Source organism: Coenobita brevimanus, chromosome 110 (assembly GCF_032717465.1).
Source record: "Coenobita brevimanus isolate Jiangsu-jjx chromosome 110, ASM3271746v2, whole genome shotgun sequence".
NCBI classification, from domain to species: domain Eukaryota; kingdom Metazoa; phylum Arthropoda; class Malacostraca; order Decapoda; family Coenobitidae; genus Coenobita; species Coenobita brevimanus.
In genome coordinates this window covers 3,017,505-3,036,462 of record NC_137063.1, presented here as the reverse complement: position 1 = coordinate 3,036,462, position 18,958 = coordinate 3,017,505, and the positions used below count along the sequence as shown (strand labels likewise).

General features: G+C 41.0%; 1 protein-coding gene across 1 annotated transcript in view; it reads left to right on the top strand.

The window, feature by feature from the left end:
* LOC145417407 (uncharacterized) overlaps positions 1-18,958 on the top strand; it is a 59,493-nt gene that overhangs the window by 2,599 nt on the left and 37,936 nt on the right. Inside the window, exons 2-7 of the mRNA XM_080286086.1 lie at positions 2,753-2,892; positions 3,167-3,394; positions 7,403-10,312; positions 12,919-13,164; positions 14,295-14,456; positions 15,149-15,301. Of these exons, the coding sequence (XP_080142212.1) occupies positions 2,848-2,892; positions 3,167-3,394; positions 7,403-10,312; positions 12,919-13,164; positions 14,295-14,456; positions 15,149-15,301 (3,744 nt within the window). The 5' untranslated portion in view covers positions 2,753-2,847. The remainder of the gene's footprint in view (positions 1-2,752; positions 2,893-3,166; positions 3,395-7,402; positions 10,313-12,918; positions 13,165-14,294; positions 14,457-15,148; positions 15,302-18,958) is intronic.

The following is an 18,958-nucleotide window of genomic DNA, read 5'->3' as shown; positions in this document are numbered from 1 at the left end:
ACTCTGGAACTGTCTTCCTGTGTCTGTATTTCCTTGTGCCTATGATCTCCAGTCTTTTAAATGCAGTGTGTCGAGGTATCATGAAATGCACTGATCTTGAATTTGGCCCTCTATTATCTTTATTTATTTTATTTTTTTGGAGGGAACAGTTTACAGGCATCTAGCCTTTAGTTCCTTCTTCCTTGCATTAAAAAAAAAAAAAAAGTGAGGTAGTGTTTGGATGGTGGCAATGAAAAATTATGCTGAAAGGATTGAACTGAATATTGAAATACTGAAGGGGCTGAATAGGGAGCCTGCCAGCGATGAGCAGCGTGGAGACTGGCGAGCCACCATAAAGTGATCAAAGCATGCAAGCATGTTCAAGCCTTTATAAATGATACAAAAGAATTTGTTTTATTTTGTTTATAAAGGCTCCAGCATGGTTGCAGGCATCAGCCTTTGTCAGTTGATGGTGGCTGTCCACGTTACACAGTCTCATGCAGCCTCTCTGTTCAGTCCCGTAATTCTGAGGTCATACTCTGTGACCTCATCTCAAGTCTTGTTTTGTCTGCCTCTCACAGCTCTACCCAAAACATTCAAACTTCTCTCCTTTCGTCCCCAGTTGTCATCCTTCATTATCTCCACATGCCCAAGCCATCTCAATCCATCCCTTCTCTTCACAGCACTAATACATTTAACCCCCCATCCTTCCTTCATCTCATCATTCACAGACTTAACCCCCTGGGCCTGTAAGTCAAGGATGCAGGATATAACTTTCTACTCTTCCTTATCTTTGTCCATTTGAGTTTTTGAATATCCTTCTTTGCTGCCCAAGTCTTATTCCCATACAGCAGTACACAGTACACTGCTAACACATGGTGCATATTAGTGACCCCATAACATGGAGGGAGAGCCCTATCAATGTCAGGAGGGGCAACAACTCCCTAATTCCCTCCAGCCACTCTTTGCCTTGCTTCTGAGGTAGCTCCAACCCCGTTGCTAGCACACATCATGTCCCTCAAACAACTAACCCCTCAACACACTCAAGAGACTTCCAGCAAGATTATTCCTGTCTTATCTTTGTACTTTTGTGTGCTTTCCTGTATGTATTGCACACTTAGAATCAACATTATGTTGCAGCCCACCTCTAAAACCACTACATCTCTTATACACCCACTTACCACAAACACTGCACAAGACGGAATCGCTTCCCACACCATCGTGACAAATGGCACATGGCCGTACTCCTTCTGCTTTGACAGTATCACCACCTGTCCTAGATATTGTCACTTTCATTTTATCTGCATTTACACACAAGCCCTTGTGTCTCATTCCATCTCTCCACCTCCCAAATCACTCCTCTGCTACCCTCTCATGCTCTAAAATTAACACCAAGTTATCAGCACACAACACCTCCCATTGGAGTCCAGTCCTAAAGTCACATGCGAGAGCTTCAAGCACCATGATAAACAATAAGGGCTTAAAACTGACCCCTGATGCACACCAGTTTTAACAGAAAATGCATTACTCAAACCTCCATTCACTTTCACCCGGATGTGAACATTCTTGTACTCTGCCATATCCACTCTATCCAGTCATTCCCCAATCACAAGCTTTCACCTTGCCCAGTTCACCACCTCCTTGGGCACTCTGTCAAATGCCTTCTCCAGATCAGCAAAAACAAAGTACCATACAGTTTTCTTGTTTTCTTCCTTATATAGTTTTCCTGAAGCTGTTGGACAGTGAATAATGTATTGCATGCGTGGTTCCTTTGCCTGGCATGAACCCAAACTGCATCTCATCAATATTGCATTCCTCAGCAGCTCCGCTATGAATCAGCATACTTTTGCAGTGTATTCTGTGAGGATGAAAATTCCATAATAAATTGAATAAAAAAATCATGAGGGCAGTCAAAGCATACACTCTCAGTAAATATTTGAAGTTTTGAACATGCTGATTTTATTCATTCATTCATCATCCAATTCTACATTGCCCCATGAGGAACATAGGAGCCCGGGGCTAGGCAAGTTGGTCCTGACGTTTAAGATGAAAGTGACCATCCTCACTCATCCCTGAGTGGCATTACGTGAGCAATAAACCCCAACCATCCTTTGGATATAAACCTTCACTGGCTCAATCCTATTGGAGCGTTGTAATTACTCACTAAACCACCAAGCGCCAAAATTTGGTTATATGGTTACCACCCAGTACAGTAAATGGTTTCCTGGTGTACAGGAAACCATTTGGCCTGTCACTTAGTGTAGAGTCACCCACAGGCAAAAGGAAGAGGAAAGAATGAAGGAAAGAAAGACAGAAGAGGGAGTGTAAAGTCACCCGTAGGCAGAAGGACCAGGAGAGAATGAAGGAAAGAAAGACAGAAGAGGATGGAAGGCATGAAGGATGGAGGAGAGGAAAGGGCAGACACCAGAGAGTAGCACTACATTGAGTGGGTGGATGGTGAGTGCTGATTTTATTAATTGATGAGTTTTGTTGTTTCATAGAGACTGGTTGTTGCAGTACAATATTTTATTTATACGAATAAAAATATAAAGAAGTTGAAGAAAATTACTTTAATATAAATATGAGGTGAATGTCTTGACAATTACATGTAATGTGGCATGGGTGTTGGAGATGGATGTCTTCATGCCTGGTTGTAAAAACATACTTCATCAGCTGTGTTATGGAGAGAATACTGTGTTTTCTGTATTTTATTTGACTGTTCATCTAGGCAGTTGTTGGATTGTCTGCTACTTAATTGCTGCATATTTGGCAGAGACTTCAGCTGAGCTGAAGAAGCTAAAGGCAGCAGGGAGCCAGAATGAGAAGGAGATAAAGCAACTTGAGGGAGAAGCCAGCACTCTAAGGGAGATGGTGGCCAACCTTACTGAAGGCAAAGTTGTCCTCACCACAAAGGTGTGTCCTCTTGCATCTCCATGTCACAATTTCACTCTGATCTCATGGTACTTCTTTGCTGATATTGGCTTCAAAACCTCATATGCAATACAGCAGCATCTCCTTAGCTCAGACTAATGGTGCATACCTTTAGTTTGTAAAGTTTGGAGTGTTAGACCTTTTAGTGAGTATAGTTTCATTAATGCTGTGTCAGTGTTGTGCTGTATGAAAAGCTGAAATTGGGTGGCTATGATGATGATGCCAGAGTACAACATTAGCTTATGCAACCTGACAGAACGAGAGCCTTCAGAGACAGCTGAGGGTGGCATCGAGTGAGGTGGAATCTCTCCAGGCATCAGAACAAGAACTGGTGCTGGAAAGAAATAAACTTCTGACTGAAAAGGAGCAGTTGATGGAGGAGTGGAAGAAGAATAATGAGAAGCTGAAGGAGCTCCAGACATCATCCGTTCAGAAAGCAGAACTGCTGGAGAAGGCTTGGAAGAAGGAGAAGATGGCATTGGAGGTTAGAGACTGATTATCTGGCGTGGAAGTTGATTATTATTTAAAAGTGATGAGGACTGGAATATGAAGGTGAAAGTGACTAGTGCTATGAAAGCCTTGATGTGGAACAGAGGTCTGAGTACTGAGGTTGGAAGATGGCTGCATGAAGGTGTGTTATTGCTTGTGTTAGCATGTAGATGTGAAAGCATGAAATGGCATCAATGAGAGAATGGGACTGTTAAAGTACATGTGTGAGTTACATGGGTTGGATAGGATGGGATATACTGTACATTGTTTCAAGGAATATGTGGAGTAAAAACTCAGTAGATCATAGTGTAGAAAATGGTGCTAAAAGGGTATAGTCACATTGAGAATGGATATGAACAAGAGCGATGTTGCTATGGCAAGCTTATATGGATGTGAACCCAGTGGACAGAAGACTGAAGTTGCCCATCTTTTGTGGTTTACTGTCCCCTCAGAGGGGATTGAGACAGTGTGGAGGGATGTTTGTATGTCCAGGCAGTGGAGCTATCCACTGCCTGGTGTTCCTGGAGAGGGATACCCGGTACCATGTGTAGGTGTCCCTCTTCAGCACCAGCTGGGGGGTGAAATGGATATATATGAGTTGGAAGCTGGGAGATGGCTTAGAAGGCTAAGAAAAGGTGAATGGTTGTGGTATGTGAATATATGAATAAGCATGCAAGGGATATTTAGGAAGCAAAAGAATTGATGAATGATACATATAAATAAATGAAGTGCATTTACACACACATATGACATTGGTTCCATCCTTCCCCTTGCTTTTTTTTTTCCTCAGTGAATTGAATGGTCTCTACCCCACTGACCGTTTGAGGCATGTTATGTGTGTGGCCTGTTAGGCATGTGAGGTGGAGCTAAAACTTTTGAAGACAGAATAAGTGAATGGTTGTACCTTGTTGTCCATTTCCCTTGGCACTCAGTTTATAGATCTTCTGCTTTTGTTTTCCCTCTCCAGTTTCTTGATTCCTTCCAACCCATATATTAGTAGAAAATTGTGTTAAGATGATGATGAAAATATACCATTCTTTTAATATAATTTTAGGAAAATCTCTTACTTTTTAAGTTCTTTGTGATTGTCTGCAGCACATCTTATTTTGCTTACATTTGCATATTTAGCAAAAGTGCAAAAAATCATGCGCTTGTCAAAAATACGATCATAATATGGATTTAAATGATAAGGCTCTGTTTGCTGGCTCATCTGTCAGCAGATGTGGCACAAATTTTGCGGCAATATGGTGCTTCTTCAGTTTTTCGGTTAAAATCGTGTGGCATGAACCATCACAGATCCCTACTTCTTCGGAAACTTCATGGAGAGTAAGTCAACAGTTTTCATAGATTACAGCACACACTTTCTCAGCATGATTGTCGTCTCGACGTGGAAGGCCATCCAGATTTGGGACCATCGTTGGTGGATGTTCTTCCCAATTTGAACCACTAGAACCACTTGTGACATTGCATATGGCTTAAACAATCCTTCCCATAAACCAGTTGCACATCTGAAAAGTCTCCGTAAAAGTTTTTCCCAATTTGATACAGAATTTCACATAAACACATGACTCTACAAGATGCTTCATTGTTCTACATGTAACAAATTGCCAAGTGCTCTCAGCACATCCACTAAAGCATGTGTACCTCAATGACTGAGGGAAATGGTGTGATGGGGCTAGTGTTAGATTAAAACTCAAAGTTGCTGCTGCACAGCACTCCCATCGCGATCATGCTACACCAGCTAGTTGGTGAGCCTTTTAACCCCTACACCGCGGGCATGTTTACCGATGTTTTGTGTGTGCTGCGGGGTAATTCGGGCTCCGACAGACTCTCAAAAAATATTTGCCAAAAATCAGTTATTAGTCCTAGAATATTAAAATTATATATGCTTATGGCACATACCTTCAGCTTTCTCCTGGAATGTTTGTTGAGCCTTCGTCAGTTACCGTAGGACTTGTGGAGACCTCTGAAGTTGGGTAACGAAGTCTCCACTTTACACTTCCCGACAACCCGTAATATGATTACCACAGCCAGATATTAACACTATAAACACTATGATTTTCAAGTAGTTTGGGATCCATACTCCAAAAAAAAACCACTGTGAAAGCAATGAAAATTATGAGCGCGTCTGACCGCCGCACTTGCGCTAGTTCGCTCTTGGTACTCTGTCATTTATTATTCATAAAACCCCTCACACTTTATATTTCTATTACTATATAACACTTATATATATCTGGAGTCTTTCTCCATAAGTTTCCTTCAGTAGTATTAGTTTATTGCCACCGTAGGGATTCAATTTCTTTCAGTAAAATACGTAGCATTCACTTTCTCGTCCTGTATACTGGCATTGAGAGTGAATGTCACTTTCATCTTCACTCTCATAACTCATAGTATTCAGACATGCTAGAGTGAAACTTTCACTTTCATTACTCCTAGGGTATATACTCGTATTCTTATAATACTACTCATTTACATTTCTATTTACGTTCTCTATTTTATTTACGTTATTTACATTTCTATTTTATTTACACTGTGTTGTGCACTGTCACTTGAAGTAACTTATAAAACTATTTTCCAGTGTTCACGTATATTTACATTCATTACTTTCACTTGCTGTTTACACATTATTTACACATTATTTACAATTCCACTTGCACTGTTTTACTCAATAGAAAGATCGTAGTCACTCTTTTATCAATTGTCAGCCCTTTACCTCTTTCCACACGAGGTTTAGTAGGGGGTAAAGGTCACAGGGCCCTTGCATGGGGGTGAAAAAAGGCCCTGAAGTCAGCAAGAGGATGAGCCGTACCTCCTCTTCGGAATCTGAGAGAGAACTGATAAGGAGGGCCGGCCCGGGTTGAGGCCTACTTGAGGGTTATTCAGCACTACCAACGTAGCTCTTGAAACAGCTATGTATTTCACTGATATGATTGGCAGGAAATCTAGACAATACATTATAAATTAGGTAGTTCCAGGAGAATGTAAATATCACTTAGGCTTCTCCCTTCCCTCCTTATATGTATATTTATTACGAAAATAGATTATATGGCATATTTCAAGGGGAAAAAAACAGCGAAAATTAGCGAACGAGTGCACGTGAGGTGTTGTCAGGTGATAATTAGCCAATTCCAGGTGTATGGCACTCTCACTTACCTTATTTCTTTCTTGTATATATTATTTGGTATAAGAATAGGGCATAGGGCTTATTTCAATGGATGAAATCAGTGAAAAATTCCAGGGAAGATTTACTTAGCGTAGCACGGCCGGGCAGGCGAGAGGATAGTGTAATGGAGGGGGGGTAGGGAGGGGAGTCAAGAACGGGGAGAAATGGCTAAATTGTCAACAATGGATGGGAGTACAGATGAGATTAGGAGTGCTGACTAGTGTTGGACATTGGCAGTACTGATAGATGATACAAGCCCCCACTTGGAAGCCCGGGTGAATTCAAAATAACACAGAATCACAAAAGCGACGCCCCGCGGTATGATCCCTTGCTCCCAAGCGTCACGAAAGTGATGCCCCGCGGTTAAGGGGTTAAAAAAATTTGGTTTCTTGTTGGACATACACTGTACCTTAATTATAACAAGTATGTAGTACTGTATGTATAAACATTAAAATTCCGGAGTGTGAGTTTGGAGGAGGAAGTAAAAGAGTATTGCAGCATTGATGTTGCTGTGATTGAAAGCATGAGGAGAAATACCCTGAGATAGTTTGGCCATGTGGAGAGAATGGAGAATGAGAGACGGACCAGAAGAGTGTATGTGAGTGAGGTGGAGAGTTTGGGTGGGAATGGGAGACCAAGGATGAGATGGAAGATGGAGTAGAGAGGGGTGGGTGAGTTGGAGAGAGGGCAACGAAATGGTAGAGGACGGGGGGCTACTTGGATGTGGTTTGTGACCAGTCCTTACCAGATTAAGGCATCTGACTGTAGACAGACCAAGGCTAGTATATAGGGGACTTGTTGCAGTTTGTGCCTTGGAGATAATAGCATTATTTTCAACAGGAACAGCTGGAGAACATGCAGGCACAAGTTAGTCAGGTGGACATACTGAAGACCAAGTGCCGAAAACTACTGGAGGAGAAGACAGCAGCTGAAGAGGCATTGCAGAAAAAGCAGGTTCTTGTGGCAAAAGCTGTTGGGATTCAGGGAGAATTAAAAGCTTTGAAGGAGGAAAAGAAAGCAGGAGATATTGTTTTTGAAAGCACCAAAAATGAAAAGAAGGCACTGGAGGAAAAAGTAAATTTGCTTGAAAAGGAGATCTCAGATTTAAAAAGCATGAATGATAGAGGAGAAAACAAGATAAGGGAACTGGAGGAAAAGGTAAGAGAATATGAGAAAACAAATGCAAGCAGAGCAGAAATGGAAAACAAGGATCATCAACAGGAAGAGTCCTCGGAGATGGAATCCTTACGAGAACAGTTGGACACAGAACGAAAGAAATGTGCACAACTACAGAGACAAAATGAGGAGGTGGTCAGAGGGAATAACGACCAAGTACAGTCGCAGGAGAAGACTATTGAGAGCCTAAAAGCTGATTTAGCTAAAGTGGAAGCAGATTTACAGCAACTTGAGGAAATGAAATCCAGCATTGAAAGATTAAAATGTGAGGAAGTTGAGAATTGGAAATTAAGAGAAGAGCAACTAACACAAGAAAAATTGGAGGTAGAACACAAGCTTGAGGAAAAACATAGTTCTTTAGAAACTGCAAAGTCTCAGATAACAGTGCTGGAAGAACAGAAGATGGAATATGAAACACAGAGTAGAGAAATGCAGCAGAAGTTAACTGCTGCAGAGAATTATACACAGGAAATAATGAAGAAACTTAATAATGAAGAAAATGAGAAGACAAAACTGGAGGAGCAAATAAAGGAAAGTGAAGGATTGAAGAATAGCTTGAATGCATGGAAAGCAGAATCTGATGATTTAAAAGCAAAGCTAGAAAGGTTAGAGGACAAAGTTCAGCAAGCCACTGATGAAAAAAACAAGTTGAAAGGCAAATATGATGACTTGCAAAAGGAAAATACAATGCTGAAAAACAACTTGGAAGACATACAGAAAGAGAAATCATCATTAGAATTAGAACATAGCAAGTTCCTCAGTGAAACTGAAGAAAGTAGATGCACTGAGAGAGAAAAGATTGATCAGTTGGCATTAAGTATGGAAAAACTAAAAGAAGAGAATGCTGAGCTTTCTTCAAAAACTGAAAACCTGAAAGCAAAGATTGTAGTGTTAGATTCAAGTTTAGCAGAATATTTGAATTTAGGGAATAATCTTGTGTCCCAATGCAGAATAACTTACCCAGTACTAACTCAGAGTGTAATGCCTGATACAAATGTTGTCACAGAACAGATGCAGGCAGCACAAGATATTTTGAATACAGTAAACAGTAGAAGAGAATCCATAATTTCTCAGACTGACCCACAGCTTATGTTAAAAGTCCTTGAGCAATTAAAAGAGGAGAGTCAGAAGTTAGTACAGTCAAGGGATAAATCATCCTGGGAGGCACTGTCTTCTTGCTTTTTTGGGTTAACCAAACATACCTTCTCTCTGTATACGAGCTTGATGGAATCTTTAGAAAGAGAGGTTGCCAGTGATGCTGAAAGGAAGCTTAAGGAAGCATCTGATGCCTTTGCTGATTTGTGTGTGGCATTAGAGGAGGACTCGGGAAAGCTTAGAGATATAGCAAATGAAGTAGAGCAATTGAGGAAAGAGAAATGTGAACTGGAAAGAGAAAATTGTGAACTAAAGGATGAGAAGGTAAAAACTGAAGAAGAAAATCATATTTTGTATCAAAAGTATGAAGATGTTAATATAAAGAATGAGAAAATTTTACAAGAGAGAAAAGATGAGGTGGAGCAGTACAACAAGATTATTGCAGAGTATGACAGCAAACAGAAAGCATTGATGCAAACAGATGAAAGTGAAAAACTTCAACAAGAATCCATTCTGAATGAAAACAAAGAAAAAATATCCAGGTTGGAGATTAAATTGTCATCACTGGAGAAAATAAGGGCTGAACTGGAGTCACAGTTGGCTTGTGGTGACAGTGAAAATAAAGAATTAATCATTACCTTGCAGGAACAGTTGCATTCTGCTAATGAAGAGAAACAGATGTTGAGTGAGAAGTTGAAGGAGTTGGCCACAGAAAAGAAAAATATGGAGGAAGAAGTAACAAAGCAATCTGCAGAAATTCATAGTCTTTGTGATGAACGAAATGTGTTATTATCTGAGAGAGAGAGTTTGTCAGGTGAATATGAGGACTTGAAGAAAATCCTGGATAACTTAAAACAGGAGAATGAGGTGACTACACAAACCCTGACAAAAGAAAATGAAGAACTCAGAAATAATTTTGTAAAGATATCAGAAGAAAAGTTAAGGCTAGAGAAAGAATTTAGTTCCATGTGTGAAAATAAAGAAGCAATGGAAGACAAATATATCAAGGAGAAGGAAGTACTGCATGAGAAACTGGAATTGTTGATAAAAGAGAAGTGTGCAGTGAGTGACAGCAAAGAAGAACAGGCAAAGGAAGCTGAAGACTTAAAGGCCCAGAATATATTCCTACAGGAAAAACTTCAAACATCACTTAAACAGGTAGAAGCTGCAGTCAAGGAAAAACAAGAAGTAATTGAAGCTGCGGAAAAGGCAATTAAAGAGAAAGAAGCAGCAATCGGGGAAAAGGAAGATCTGATTAGAACTATGGAAGAGGTGAGAAATGAGAAGGAAGCAGCAACCCAGGAAAAGGAAGAAGTAATGAAGCTTTTACAGGGAATTGCCAAAGAGAAAGAAGAACTGACCAAAGAGACTGAAGAACAAAAAGTTGAGAAAGCAACGTTGGAAGGCAGGATTGAGGAGCTACTGAAGAGGTTGGAACAGATGGAGGGGCAGCTGGAGACATCACAACAGGAACTGGAGGTTAGTACACTGATATGTTTTTAGGTTGACTTCCTGTGTCCTTTACTTTAGCCATATTTCCATAGGATTGCACATTGCTTCACTAATTTGGCTTATTGTGTTATGTAGTATACTGTACTCAGTCTTTTTCCTTTCACCACCCTCCTCCTCCTCCTCCTCCTGCTCCTCCTCCTCCTCCTCCTCTCTGTCTCTCTGTCTGTCTGTCTGTCTGTCTGTCTCTCTCTCTCAAATGATGTAGTAATGCAGCATTTAGAACTAAAATCAAAATGGTAATAATGCAGGAAATACCACACCATATGAAATGTGTTCTGTTGATCAGCAGTAACTGGTTTCTGAATTACTGGGGTTATTTGAGAGGAGCATGTGGAGTTACATGGCAAGACAGACACACAAATAAGAAGGTAAAGGAGCATTGTGGTATTGATGTGGATGTGACTAAATGTGTTAAGAGAAATACTCTGTGGTGGTTTTGCCATGTGGAGAGGAAGGAGGTTGAGAGACTGACAGGGTGTGTATATATGTGTGAGGTGGATGAGGAGAGGGAGAGGGGATGACCAAGGATGAGATGGAGGGATGATGTAAGAGAAATGTGTGAGAAGAGGGTGTGAGTTGGAGGAAGGGCAGGCCAAATGGCAGGGACGGAACATGGAGAGGCAGTTTGTTTGTGGTCATCCCTTATGGCAATAGGGCATCAGGCTATAGATAGTTTGATTGAATTTTTTTACAACTTTGAAGGAGTTGGGACATTTCAAGAAAACTCCCTGAAGAATGTTACATACCAAAGGTATGACCAGTCATAAAGTTTTCATTAAGGTCTTACTGTCTGTGTAAGAGTTGGTAGTGCATCATGTCAGAGTCCACTACCATTTCCTTTACTACATCAGAAGTTAGGGTGCTGTTAGATGTGTGGTCCATCAAAGTGAGTGGAGTAGATTAGCCAGGCATCACCACAGGATAAAAAACATCAGGGAAACTGGTAAGAGCAATTTTGCATTGTTTACTAGTACATCAGCAAGAGCAGGTTGTTTAGATGTGATGAGTGACCTAACTGTAGTTGTTTATTAAAGGTTTCAGGAGGATTGCTGTATGAGTCTGCTACAGAATATTGATGTGTCAGTGTTACAGACTTCGAACTAGAATCCTCAGTGATTTCTAGTACTGTATATGTAATATGACTACAGTTCAGAGAGAGCTAGGAAGAAATGGCTGTCATTGGAGACTTATACAACCACAATTGCCATGGGTTATTGCTTCTGTGAGAGATTGATTACCATTGTAAAGTCTACCTGTAGTTTGGAAAAAATATTGCTCCGGAAAAAAATTAGAGCACATTAGGAACATACTGTTGTCACAGAAGTAGAATGTATAATTTTTAACTTACAATTAACCTATGTGATGAATTGACAGGATGAATTGGAAGAACCAACACATTATTCCCTTTTACTTCATGGTTATATTTACATTTATGCAGAAAGACCAGTGACCATGGTAATGTGTTTTGGTTCTTTCAAGCAATGGCAGCTGTCCACTTGATGCAATCTTGAATCATTTGTCTACTCCGTCTCCTAGTCCAGAGATATCCATGCAAGACCTCACTCTGTGTTGTCCCCTTTAGGTACTCTTCCCTCCACATTCATATCTGTGACCCTCATCAGCCACTCATCATCCATTCCACTCTATATTTCCTCTTTTTGTACATCTCTAGTCTCACTGCCATTTAGCATGGCACTTCTCACACTTGTTTCATTTAGAGTAAATTTGGCATAGGAGAAGCATCCCTTCATGATTAGCAGAGGCAGTAGGTCCTACATTTCATCCATCTACTTTTCACTGTAGCACTTGAGCTAGCCTTTGCTGCTCCTGTCACACTCAGCATGTCTTCCAGGTAACAAAACTTGTCTAATTATTGCTGTATAGGCATTAAACCCTCTGAGCCAACAAATTGCGGGCTTTCTTCTAATGGTCATATTAGTAAAGCAGAGAGAGCGAAGGTGTGGTTAAGCAATACATTTTTAACAATAATTTGTGATGCATATGGTTTTGACAGAATATCTGACCTTCCTGTATCATTGCTAACCACACTCTGTAACCTGGAATGCATGGTGATGACATCTGGCAATTACAGTGTTCTGTAAATGACTGTCAAACATCAGGGGCATGCCTAGACCCTCATGCTCCCAGCTTTAATAATACAGCTGTTAAACTTTCTGTTTTAACTTGATGCACCCATTCGCCAAATTTGAGTCTGGGATGATTCCATTTGTTGCCATTTTAAAAGCCAGGGTGATGTCATACAGTGGCTGAAGGCCTCTTTCTTTGGGTAACTTTGTAAAGGGATCATTGTTGTATTTGTGGTCCCAGGTTCTTTGAAATGTGGACCAGGTAGACTGCAGGCTATAGTTGCCCTTCTCCTACAGTCCACCATCTTCCATTCAGGGGTTTGAGAGGAATCTGAGGTACACTTGTACTTTATACGTGTAACCAAATAAAAGGTTCTCCCTTCAATGCTGTGAAAGGAGTGTAGAATGAAAGAGTAGATATTAAAAAATTAACAGTAAATTTTAAAAATGCTTTTAGTTTATTACAGCATTTGATTCGCTCACTAGGCTATGAGGAACAAGAGAGATGCAAATGACAAAGCAGTAAAGGAAGCTGATAATGAGATACAGCAGTTGCGATCTGCACTGGAGTCCTCTGGTGGCCGGTGTGAAGAACTCCTTGGAGAACTGAACCAGATGAACAAAGCACTGAGGGAGAGAGGGGAGAAGATATCACGTTTGGACACTGCACTCACCCAGAAGGCTGAAGCTTTAGAGGATACCACATCTCAACTGAATGAACTGAAGAACAAGGTAAGAGGTAGCTGAGTGAACTGAAGAACAGTGTTAGAGTTTGATTAGAGTTAAGTTGTGTGTGGTACATTAAATTTATATAACAGTTGGTTAGGTTCACCATTTCCAGGAGTGGACAAGGGAGAGATGGAAGAGAACAGTGATAGAGGAGTATATACTCTCCAGAAAGATCATCACAGATTAATTTATTAGTATGGTCAATCATCGAGTAACACGGACGACAGGGACTGGACAAGGACTGTGCTATCCTGTGAAATGGGTCACACAGTCATTCACACATTATTGAAGACTTTAAAATCCTGCCTTCATCCCACAAGTAAAACCATCTTCACAAATGATAGTTCTTTGTGTTTTTCTTTATTCATTCTTTTCACATAGATTTGTTGGATAGAGTAATTCTGTTGACTACCAAATTTAAATGGCTTTCCCTTGTCATATGCTTCTCTGTATGTTCATTATCTATTCGTTTTGATTCTTTATCACTTCTTTAGCCTCTTCAACTTTCATACCTCACTGTTCCATTACTCATTTACTGTATCCATTCACCATCTTGGCTTACCAAATCCCTCCCATCTTCAAATCCACTCACATACATCCGTCTGCTGTATCCATCCACCATCTTCTTGGCTTACTACACCCCATCCCATCTACAGATTCAGTTATATATCCATTTCATTTCCTTGTTTTTATCCATTTTCTCCTTGTGACCATGCTACCTGAACACTCTCTGCCACACTTTTATCAGTAAGCTTCCTTACCTTTGCATCCTTCAAGTGCATCCTTACCTTACATCTTACCTCCAGTTGGTGGGTCTGCTCAGCAGCTTAGACCAGTATTAAGCAACAGTAACACCAGCAACATGACATCTCTGTGCAGTATTTCTTAACCAACCCACTTCATGCAATCCACATGTGTACATTCCATAACAGTCTTATTTCCACTGCCTTTATATTTGACTTGGCATAATTAAGCCATACCAAAGCCTCACACCCATTCACTAATGTCAGCATCACCACAACACACCTTCATGCAGTCCAGTTGTAGCCTTCATAGTCACATTTACAAGTGTAAAATAAAAGATATTATTGTGCTAAAGGGATTAATAGGTACATATTGGTGTTGTTGTACAGATGAGCAGTAGTGAGGCAGAGTTGGCAAGCAAACACCAGCAGCTGCAAACCATCACCGCTCAGCTGGAGTCCCGTGCTACCACAACACCAGAGTCTGCCACCATCATGCAGCTGCAGGAGCAGGTCCGCATGCTTGAGCAGGAGAGGGACCAGCTGAAGAAGGTGCCTTGTGTATAAATTATCATTATCATCATTATCATATGAATGATATAAATGTATACAGTAATTGTGTGATTATTATGTTGCAGTTTGATAATGTACTTTTGTAGTAGGTTAATTTGTTGCATTACAAAGGCTCTAATCACCCATTCAACTTGGTTTCACTTTGGGTTTTCATTATAAAGCTCTTCAGTAAGATAAAAACAGTTTTAATCTGACAGTATTATTGCTCATTTCTGAGTGGTCTGGATGTACAGTGAACGGTCATGTTTGAAGCAGATCATACTTGCATATATCTCAATATTTGATTTTTGTTTTTTTTGTAACTTTATGAACCTAATACATAAACTTACGCTCAATCACAACATTTTATCATTTATCTGTAGTCAATAATACGATATTCAGTACTTGATAGGATAAATTTTCTTACTGGAACATAACCCTCACATTAATTGTTCTTCGCTTAGAATGGTAGTTTTTTGGAAGACTTCTGCAGTGTTAAGTGAGGAATTACTTTATGTTTTATATTTTCAAGTCATATTACTAACTTGTCCTTGCTTCCTGTTCTGAGTACAGTATTGTTATCCTGAAACTGGAAAAGAAAATGAGTGACTGTGACTGGGAAGTTAATAGGTCCTGACTGCAGACTGCTAAATGTCCTAAATTGCACAGGGTTGTGTTCTTTTGTTTGTCAGGCTGTGAGAACACTGGAGAGTGAGGGCGGTGGAGGGCGCGAGGGTGGGTGTGATGGGCAGAGTGAAGTAATGAGCACCAGCACCATCAGTCGTGCAGATGACGCTCAGCGCATGAAGGAGCTTGAGGACACCTTTGAGGAGAGATACATGAGGGTAAATAATAAGTAGTTGCTTTGTTTTATGTCCACTATTATGAGGGAAGATGATTTGGAGTGGACTGAAGAGTAGTAGTTGAGAAGAGTATTAGAAAAGAATATACCGGTACCCTGTTTACTAGAGTGTAGCACTACCTTTTTTTTTTTTTTTTTTTTTCCATTGTTATAAAAAGTAAGGAAGTGACATTATCATGCAGTACAGGGAACTTTTGTGGTAGGTGGTGGTGACCGTCATTCACTCACTTGATGCAGTGCTGCCAACTTCTGCTTTGATGACTGCTCTGAGTGACAAGCCTAGTGGTTCCTTGTAACCTGGAAAACCATTCACAACACTGACTGGTAACCATACAACCAAATAATGGGGTGAAGGGGAGCCCACAATGGTGCCTTTGTTAACTGGTGGGAGAGACACAAATGTGGCATCCATTCAGGAACCAAACCTCCTCATTCTTCCCTGCACCTTGTTGTGATGAGGTGCTGTACCCTGCAAGGGAACACTGGTTCACTGCGTGGGACAACCCTGGAGGGGTGATGGCTTGCCAGTGGTTCATGGGTCTGCTTGCCAGATAGACCAGGGTTATTCTACTTCTACCACTATTACAACTAAAGTAGCTTTAAAAATAACTGTGGAGAAATGTCTGGATAAACATTCAGCCAAATACTGTACTTTACTTATGAATTCAGAAGGGTTGACTGTAGTCTGCAAACACTTTAACTCAAGCTTTTTCTGTATAATAGAAGTTTTTTTTTTTTTTTTTTTAAATACATCCTCTTTCACAACTTCCCAACATGAGTGATGCAGCACTTTTGACATATAGTTTGCATTTTTGTTTGATGACAAAACATCAGGCAGAAGTCCACTTTAATATTTTATAAATATTAGTAAACCTGAGCTATGCAGCAATACAGTATATATATAGAGAGAGAGAGAAAGTGAGAGAGAGAGAGAGAGAGCTCTCCCTCTGTGCTAAGGGATCCTTGTATGTGGCATGTGTTAGAGTGTAATGCTGTATGGTTGTGAGACCTGGGCAGTAAAGGAAGAGGATATTCTTAGGCACATCATACAGAAATGACAGTGATTAGATGGATGTATAGTGCATCCTTGAATGTGAAGCCTAGCGGGCTTGGATTGCAATTGAGGTGTTGAGAGGAAGGATGGAACTTGAATGTATTAGTGTTGTGATGAGGAGGAGTAGATTGAGATGGTTTGGGCATGTTGAGATGATGGAGGATGACAGTTAGCTGTGGAAGGTGAGAGGTGTGAATGTTGAGGGTAGGGTTGCAAGAGTCAGACCAAAAAAGACTTGGTACAAGGTTATAGATTGTGACCTCAGAGATAAGGAACTGAACAGGGAGGCTGCCAGAGATCAAGCAGCATGGATAGCTGCCATTAGATTTTTTTTTTTTTTTTTTATGCGAGGAAGAAGGAACGAAAGGCCATGAGCCCGCAGTAACAGTTCCCTCCAAGAGAAAAACAAAATACAATAGAGAGCCAAATTCAAGATCCGATCATTTTGAGATGCCTGGACACACTGCGTTTGAAAGACTGGAGATCATAGGCAGGAGGAAATACAGACAGAGGGAGACAGTTCCAGAGCTGACCTGTTGCATGAATGAAAGACTGGGAGTAACGGTTAACTCTTGCATTAGAGAGTTGGACAGAAAAGGGATGAGAGTTTGCTGCCAGACGGGTGCTACGTGCCCGTCGTAGAGGTGGAGGAATGCAAGCAGACAGTTCAGAGGAGCAGTGACCATTAAAGTAGCGATAGAAAAGAGATAAAGATGCAACAGTGCGGCGAAGAGACAGAGGTTGAAGGGAGTCAGTAAGAGGAGGAGAGTTAATGAGGCAGAAAAGCCTTTGACTCCACCCTATTGAGAAGAGCTGTATGTGGGGAGCCTCCCCACACATGAGAGTTGTACTCCACACAGGGGCGGATAAAACCCCTGTATAGAGTCAACAATTGTGCAGGGGTAAAGAAAGAGGCGGAGTCGAAGCTTAGCACACCCAATCTCTTGGAAGCAGATTTTACAAGAGATGTAATATGATCTTTCCAAGATAAGTCCCGAGTAAATGAAACCCCAAGCATGTTCAAGGATGATGCAGGATTAATCTGAATATTATTAAACATTAGTGGGTATACCTGTGGAAGATTTTGTCGGGTTGATAGGTGTAAGAACTGAGTCTTAGAAGCATTAAAGACAACCATATTATTTTTACCCCAGTCAGAGATATGAGCCAAGTCAGACATTAGGTGTGCCATAGCCTCATCCCTTGTTTCTTGAAGTAACTGTTGAGATGGGCGTTGCGGGAACCGAATGGAAAGGTGAAGGGTGGAGTCATCAGCGTATGAGTGGATAGGGTTAGATGTACAGCTTAGAAGATCATTGATGAATAAAAGGAAGAGAGTTGGTGATAGGACAGAGCCCTGAGGAACACCACTGTTGATAGATCTAGGAGAAGAACGATGGCCGTCTACGACAGCAGCTATAGAACGACCAGAAAGGAAGCTAGCGATGAAGGTACAGATAGAAGGATAGAAACCGTAGGAGGGCAGTTTGGAAATTAAAGATTTATGCCAGACTCGATCGAAAGCCTTTGAGATGTCAAGTGCAATGGCAAAGCTTTCGCCAAAGTCCCGAAAGGAGGATGACCAGGAGTCTGAAAGGTAGGTGAGAAGATCGCCAGTGGAGCGGGCCCTGACTGAACCCATACTGACGATCGGAAAGTAGGTTGTGATAGGATAGTTTCCTTATAAATTTTTTATTAAGAATTGACTCTGTAACTTTTGAAATACAGGACGTTAAAGCAATTGGACGATAGTTGGAGGGTTGGGAGTGGTCACCCTTCTTTGGGACTGGCTGAATGAGAGCAAACTTCCAGCAAGAAGGAAAGGTACAAGTTGACAGACAAAGGCGAAATAGTTTGCCTAGGCAGGGTGTAAGCACAGAAGCACAGTTTTTGAGAACAACAGGAGGGACCCCATCAGGCCCATATGCCTTGTTAATACTGAGGCCAGTAATGGCAGAAAATACATCAACTGAAGAAATTTTAATGTCAGCCATGAGGAAGTCAGAGGGGGGAAGTGATGGAGGAACAGCACCGGAATCGTCTAAGGTGGAATTGGAGGAGAAAGTCTGTGCGAAGAGATCTGCTTTATCAGTAGAAGAAATAGCTACAGAACCATCAGAGTAGAAAAGAGGAGGGAAGGATGATGAGGTAAAGTTGTTAGAAAGATTTTTGGCAAGGTGCCAGAAGGAGCGGGAAGAATTCGAGTTGGAGAGTTGAGAGCATTTAGTATGGATGAAATTATTTTTAGTAGAGCGAAGAACAGACTTAGCACGATTCCGGGCAGAAACGTAAAGATTATGTGATTCAGGGGTGGGTTGGTTCCGGTACCTTTTGTAGGCCTTCTCCTTGTTGCGGACAGCATTAGAACAAGCATGATTAAACCAAGGCTTTCTTGCGTTAGTCAAAGGATATGAGAAAGGAATGTATGCTTCCATGCCCGAGAGAATAACCTCCGTAATGCGCAAGGCACACTCAGATGGCTCACGGCCATGGAAGCAATAATCATTCCAGGGAAAATCAAAAAAGTACTGCCTGAGGGCCTCCCAGTCCGCAGCTCCAAAATGCCAGAGACGACGTTTCCCTGGA